This window comes from Gekko japonicus, unplaced genomic scaffold (assembly GCF_001447785.1).
Source record: "Gekko japonicus isolate JY-2015 unplaced genomic scaffold, Gekko_japonicus_V1.1 scaffold773, whole genome shotgun sequence".
NCBI lineage: Eukaryota > Metazoa > Chordata > Lepidosauria > Squamata > Gekkonidae > Gekko > Gekko japonicus.
The window spans coordinates 671,493-678,555 of NW_015161427.1; the positions used below are offsets into that span (position 1 = coordinate 671,493).

At 53.3% G+C, this 7,063-nt stretch overlaps 2 protein-coding genes across 2 annotated transcripts in view; both read left to right on the forward strand.

Annotated features, from left to right (window-relative positions):
* Window positions 1-5,214, forward strand: part of BLM (Bloom syndrome, RecQ helicase-like) — a 21,933-nt gene extending 16,719 nt beyond the window's left edge. The window contains exons 17-19 of the mRNA XM_015428805.1: window positions 2,419-2,541; window positions 3,115-3,304; window positions 5,001-5,214. Of these exons, the coding sequence (XP_015284291.1) occupies window positions 2,419-2,541; window positions 3,115-3,304; window positions 5,001-5,136 (449 nt within the window). The 3' untranslated portion in view covers window positions 5,137-5,214. The remainder of the gene's footprint in view (window positions 1-2,418; window positions 2,542-3,114; window positions 3,305-5,000) is intronic.
* A 1,494-nt stretch (window positions 5,215-6,708) lies between these two features.
* Window positions 6,709-7,063, forward strand: part of WDR76 (WD repeat domain 76) — a 13,349-nt gene continuing 12,994 nt past the window's right edge. Inside the window, exon 1 of the mRNA XM_015428813.1 lies at window positions 6,709-6,999. Coding sequence (XP_015284299.1) covers window positions 6,709-6,999 — 291 coding nt within the window. The remainder of the gene's footprint in view (window positions 7,000-7,063) is intronic.

Here is a 7,063-nt window from a genome sequence, read left to right on the forward strand (position 1 = left end):
CAGCAGGAAGTGGCCGGGGTCCCCACTTTCTTTCACCCTCCCCCACTCACCTGTTGGCAGATAACGGCAGGCTGACAGAAGTGTGTTGCATCCAGGCAGTGCTCCTCTTCTGGGGGGCATCTCACCCCCCAAGATTTTTCTGCAAGCCTGGGTTCTCTCCCCCCCCCAAGTTTGTAGAGATACATTTTTTCCTCTAAACATGGCCCCAGGCCGTGGATTTAAGTATCCACAGATGGGGGTGGGGTGGGGTGGGGTGCTGGCATGTTGAGAATTACAGATGTTGATGTCCATAGCTGCTTTGCAGGTAGCTCTGTTGAACTTGACTTCACAAGTTCTCCCAGAGCTGTTCTCTCAAGAGCAGTTCTGGGGAGAGCTATCTCAGCCCCACCTACCTGTCAGGGTCCCACAGCAATCAGTCTCAACAACGTTCCTTCAGAAGGATCAAGTTTATTGAAGACAGTAAAGTCAGGTTATCTGTGCATACATTCTTTGTTAGAACTAACTCTCCTGGTGGGAGAGGGGAAGATATACTGCGTTCAAAGTGGGACCCCCGGATGGAGCCGAGAGGTGCAAGCCTTAAGAACATAAGAGACGCCAATGTTGGATCAGGCCAAAGGCCCATCCAGTCCAACACTCTGTATCCCACAGTGGCCAGAAATACCAGGTGCCATCAGGAGGTCCACCAGTGGGGCCAAGACATTAGAAGCCCTCCCACTGTTGACCCCCCCAAGCACCAAGATGACAGAGCATCACTTGCCCCAGACATAAGAACATAAGAGAAGCCAGTGTTGGATCAGGCCAATGGCCCATCCAGTCCAACACTCTGTGTCACACAGTGGCCAGAAATACCAGGTGCCATCAGGAGGTCCACCAGTGGGGCCAGGACACTAGAAGCCCTCCCACTGTTGCCCCCCCCCCCAACACCAAGAAGACAGAGCATCACTTGCCCCAGAGCCCCCTATCTATACCTTGTGGCTAAAGAGCCAGTTTGGTGTAGTGGTTAAGTGCGCGGACTCTAATCTGGGAGAACCGGGTTTGATTCCCCACTCCTCCACTTGCACCTGCTGATGTGACCTTGGGTCAGTCACAAGCTCTGGCACAGCTGTCCTTGAAAAAGGGCAGTTTGTGTCAGAGTTCTCTCAGCCCCACCCACCTCACAGGGTGTCTGTTGTGGGGAGGGGAAGGGAAAGGAGTTTGTAAGCCGCTCTGAGACTCCAAGTGAAGAGCGGGGTATAAATCCAATCTCTTCTCTTCTCTTCTCTTCTTCTCTAAATAAGAACATTTCCGCACCGAAAATAACGGGGCCGGTTCCCAGGCAGGGTGAAGCCCGAGAAGTACCAAGGTCAGGCTAACAGATAAGACACAGCAGAAGAAGTGAAAGCTAACATTCCAGAAGATGAAGACGCTCACCCAGTGGCCTCCTTCCCCCCATCACATACAGTGGCAGCATAGCTGACCCTACCTCACAGGGTGTCTGTTGTGGGGAGGGGAAGGGAAAGGAGTTTGTAAGCTGCTCTGAGGCTCCTTCGGGTAGTGAAGGGCCATGGGGCATAAACCCAATCTCCACCTCTGCCTCCTCTTCTGCCACCAGCGGAAATGACTTCAGTCCTCTTGCCTGGTGTAGGACACAAACTCTGGGTCCTCCTGTGAGAAACCTGCCACACAAATTTTCATGGTACAGGGTAGGACATGCCGTAGAACTGAGAACTTGGTAGGGGCTGTATGTTGGTTTTGCAGAAGCAGGTGGTAGGGCCTGTAGCTGAGCATGCTTGCTTGCTGTAGACTCTCGTGTTCTTTCTGTCATATAGACGTTTGCCTGACTCTTGGACGGTCGGCCTTCTCGGAGAAGCTAGCCAGTGGCATAACTTGTTTTTGTTTCTGTCATCTGGGAATTTCCTAGCAAAGCTCTTGAGAGCAGAACAGGAGACCTCCTGAGGGTTTACAGCAACAGTGGGAGGGCTTCTAGTGTCCTGGCCCCGCTGCTGGACTTCTTGATGCCACCTAATATTTCTGGCCGCCGTGTGATACAGAGTGTTGGACTGGATGGGCCATTGGCCTGATCCACCATTGGCTTCTCTTATGTTCTTATAGGAACTCTCAGTCTGGGGCAAGGTGCTTGGTGCTGTGGGGGGGGGGGGGCCAGGGGGGGGGCTACTAGTGTCCTGACCCTGCTGCTAGATCTACTGAGGGCACCTGGTATTTTGGCCCCTGTGTGACACAGAGTGTTGGACTGGATGGGACATTGGCTCCTCTTATGTTCTTATGTAAGCCATAAAACGCTGCCTGCCTAAAACCAGAGAGGGGGAGAGACTTGCGTGATAGTGTGGTAGGAGGAAGACAAGAAGGTGAAGATCTTTGAGTGCATCTGAAGTTGATAACGCCGATCCCTTGTGAAGGCCTTTCCCTCCCTGTTTGCAGAGACGTTGTCTTCGGACCCAGCAGTCCTGCTGCAGATCGATGGTGTCACGGAGGACAAACTCGAAAAGTACGGAGCGGAAATAATTGAAGTGATGCAGAAATACATTGAGTGGACACTGCCAGGTATCGTCTCGTCAGTTCCAGCGTTTGAGACCTCTCCTGTGCTCACGTGGTTAGGGAAACACTTCTGGCTTGTCCAGCCACAGAGTGTTGAACGCTCTAAACTGAGACTCAAAGTAAAATTCTGCTCAGATGTCACTTGATCCTGAAACCAGGAATCGTCTGAGCGGCTGTTTGTATGAAAGGAGCCGTTTTGTGCACACAGCTGCCCGTGTGGCTTCCTCTCTGGGTTGGGGGGAGCCGTACAGCTTGAGCTGCTGGCTCGCCACCGTCCCAGGGCAGCAGGGGGCAGAAGAGGTGGCGACCGAGGCTCCCTCTAAGCTGTGGAGTGTTGTGAGCAAAAATTCTACTTTGTGAGCGACTGGCATTAAGGTTGTGAGCCAGCCATTTGGCCGCTGCATAAATTAGTTTGCCCTGCAGCCCCATCCTTCCAGAGCGAAGGCAAAAACGTGTGAGCCGGAGGCTAAAAAACGGTGAGCGAGCTCACACTCGCTCAGCTTAGAGGGAACACCGTGATCCCCTCCATGGTGGGCTGTGGCATGCGATGTTAGAGGGCGTGGGTCTCCTCCTCCACAGGACCGGAAGAGCCAGCCCCGGGCATGGAGGTTGAGAGCCATTACAGTACTGACGAGGGAGCGGCGTGCACAACCTCCGGCTATTTCCGCAACGGGGCCAGCAAGGGAAGGAAGAGGAAAAAGCCACAATTCTTCAGAGAAGCCAAGAAGAAGAAAACGAGCTCCAGAGGCCAGCAGGCTCACCCGAAAAGGTACCTCTCTCTGGTTCGGCACAACGTTTGTGTGGCAGGTCTGTTTGCTACGGGTAGGAATAAGGCCCCGCCGCAGTGCTAATTAACCGCATTTTAATTACTTCCATTTCCCTGTAGGAAACTGTGCGAGGAAGCCCTGGCACGGAACCAGCCATGCAATCACTTTGATTCTGAATGAGCTTAGAAAAGCCTTTGCTGGCGGAACTCTGGTGCCAGGGGAGGGGAGGGGAGGGGCGCAGGAGTGCCAAGTAGTTTGGGTCAGAGCGGTTCCAGACTCGCCAGGACCGGGAAGGTGAGGGGGAGGAGAAGGGGAATGCTGGTCGCCCAGCAAGCGCAAGGTTAAGCAAATCTCTCCCTTACAGTCGGGTGTAGAAAACAGGCTAAGAGAATGGCAGCGAAGGCATTTGTTCGAAACAGGCGAGTCTTTTTTGTTCTGGTTTTCCTGCGTGGTGGCAGAGTGCCCCCGAGAGCCTTGCGCTGTGCAGATAAAAATCGACTGGTAGTCCCTGGCCCAGAAGACGTCCGCTTAGCCTCGGCCAGGGCCAGGGCCTTTTCTCCCTGGTCCTGGCCTGGTGGAACACGCACCTGGGACCTGCGAGGCTCATTAGCGTTCAACAGGGCCTGTAAAAGGGAGCTGTCCGGCCAGGCCTCTGGCCGTGGCAGCGGATGTCCAGCCGTCTCGGCCTCCCCCGCTCACAGGACCTTAACCTCCTGCAGGGAGGCACGATGGACTGCTCCGGAGTTGTCGTCTTTGTTTCAGTTGCCATCTTGTTCTGTCTGTTTTAAATCGGGCTTCGATTATATGTCTGTTGCTTTTGTCCTTTATGTGTTGTGAGCCGCCCTGAGCCCATTTGTGGGACAGGAGCGAAATAAAGAAACGAATGGGCCACGAGCCGTTCTCTGGAGAGGCGGCACAACCTCTGGGCCTCCAGGGGGCTCGCTGTGCAGAAGCGGCCCGCTTCGCTGTTGCTCCGTCAGGGCGGCCCGGCGGCCCCCAGGCCCGCCTCTGGGGCGTGAAGAAACTCTGTGCTTGGGCAGGCCCCTGGTCAGCTTGGCGTGGAAGCCAAAGGCCAGGAAAAGGCTCTGCCGAGCCATGGAGAGGAAGAGTAGCCTTCTCTGCAGCTTTGCTTTTTTTTGGGGGGGGGTACCTTAAGTTCCACTCTAGGCCCAGAGCCTGTCAGAACTTCCAGGGCGAGTGACAGCAGTCCAAGTCTTCAGGTGGAAGGCTCTGATCTTCCTACCGCTCAGTGAAGGGATGAGGGGAACACGAACGCCATGTGAAACCCCCCCCCCCTCCGTAGACCTTTGGATCCAGCCCACTGGTTTTGAGTTCAACAGGCCTTGTTAAAGGCCGCATACAACCTTAAACGGCAGTTAAAATGATGACGTTCTTGTCATCCATGGCGAAGCAGTAAGGCCAAGGGCAGCTCCTGTCTGCCCCCAGAAGATTAACCGATGAAGAACCTGGCCCAGGACGGGGCAGAAGTGCACTGTAACGGTGAGTGCCAAGCTGGGGGGGCCAGAATTCGGATCCCTTCTTGCCCTGAAGCGCCTTGAACGTCTTTAGGCCACGCTGCTCTGAGGAAAAATGGTGCACAAAGGAGATTGTGATGCTGAAGCCGCTTAAACCGCAGGATGCCGTATCAGTGCATGCCGAGGCCGCTGACAGATGTCACATTTTCCTTTGACTTCCTAGGAATTACAAAACGTACACATCGGCCAGCTCCAAAGTTCCCGTCACGACCGGAGGGCTCAGCAAGAGGCCTGGGATTATGGCGCCGCCCAAACCGCAGAGCAGGCAGTACCTGAAGCCGTCTTACTCCTTTGTGTAATGGCCCCTCTAGCCCGCTTCGTTCATGTGCACAGTACTTTACAAGCATCAGAGTTTTGATCACAGTTGTACATTCTCCCCCCCCCCCCCCAAATTCTTGTTTAAATATTCTTAAATGGACACATTTGTTTGTGTCTTCTTGGAAGACGTTTAGATCCACTCCTAGTAAAGGAAGTGATATAGGATGTGGAGTTTGTGATCCTCTGTGTCTGAATATGTTATATTTTGGGGGTGGTTTTGGCCAAGATGGGCAAGATGCACGGTCGTGGCTCTTTTATTTAGTCCTCCTTTCTAAAATACAGTATGAAGAAACATTTGGTACTTAGGGAAATGAGACAACTTTCCTAATGCTGTTCTTCAACCTTAGAACAGATACAATACGTGGCCTGATCTTGCCTGGGCATCAGTGCTCCTGGGTATGCCATTGTTCTGGGAGTCTCCCAGATGGAACTGATGGGTTCATCTCCTGTGGCCCTGGGAGGGTTTCCCCCTGACAAAAGTCTTCTTGGAGGCTGGCTTTGGAGATTCATTGTCATAATTCTACCCCATCATTATTATGCTCTTTATGTTCAGTGGTCTGACCACTGTTTCCTGATAGCCAGCCACAGGGTGGCATTGAACAATGGGAACCTTATCTTGAGCAAGTCTTTGTTCCTTTTTTAACTTCTAGAATAAAACGCAAATGTTCAGACGTTTCTTGGCGTGTGGATTTGATTGTGTTGCTTCTATGGTTCTGAGAGGTGCAGGGTCCTTTTATCTGATTACTCAGATGTGTGGCTATGTGGGTCGCGAGTGAGATTAATTACGATCAGAGATACATCCATTTGTGACTTTCAAGAGTCCTTAAGAGCATCCAGCCAACTACTTCATCTTCATGAGGTTTGTATGTGTAAGAGGTTGCAAGGCACTCAACCATTCTATGTTGAATGTTAGAGCTGGATTAAGTAATAAGAGATGTTAGTGATGCTTGGTATTCTTTGAAATCCGCCCCCCCCCCCGCCCGATATCCTTCATTCCTAATGAAGAGCCAGCATGGTGTGGTGATTAAGAGGGGCAGACTCTGATCTGGGAGAGCTGGGTTTGGTTGCCTCCTTTGATTCCCATGCAGCTAGCTGGGTAACCTTGGGCCAGTCTCAGCCCTGCTTACCTCACAAGGTGCCTGTTGCGGGGACAGCATTTTTATTTATTTATTCAATTTTTATCCCGCCCTCCCCGCCGAAGGCAAGCTCAGGGTGACTTACAGTAAAAAAAATATATTGAAACACATGTGCTTAGATGATAAAAAGGTAAAGGTGTCCCTTGCTCGAAAGTCAGTCGAATCAGGTTGCGGTGCTCATCTCCGTTTCCAAGCCGAAGAGCCAGCGCTGTCCGAAGATGTTTCTGTGGTCATGTGGCTGGCATGACTAAACACTGAGGTGCATGGAACGCTGTTCCCTTCCCACCGAAGAGGTACCTATTTATCTGCTTGCAATGTCTTGCTTTTGAACTGCTAGGTTGGCAGTTAGATGATACAGCATCAGAAATAGAAAACCTACTAATTCATAATACAGAATAAAAGAAAGTGCTGGTGGCGATGGTGTCTGCCCGTCAGCATCCGGCATGGCTGGTGTCAGTAGAAAGGCCAGCCATGCCAGGGGAGGAAGGCGTTTGCCCGCCGCTCGGAGACGGCCCAGTGCCAGTGCCCCTGTACCGGAGGAAGTGCGCTTGGCCAGGGAAGGCCGGCAGAGCGCCTCCGGTGGCAGGTCTGGGCAAGCGCAGTCCCCCGGCGCGCCGGCACAGGAGGCACCTGGCCACTGGGCGCACAGGTGAGCGCGACGAGGCGGTCGTCCCGAAGCCCGCAGGGACCCCCTGGCCAAGGCGGACGGCCCTTCTGCAGTGGTGCCGGCGGGAGGAGGGGAGCCCCTCCTGGAGAAGGCCAGGCCCGGACC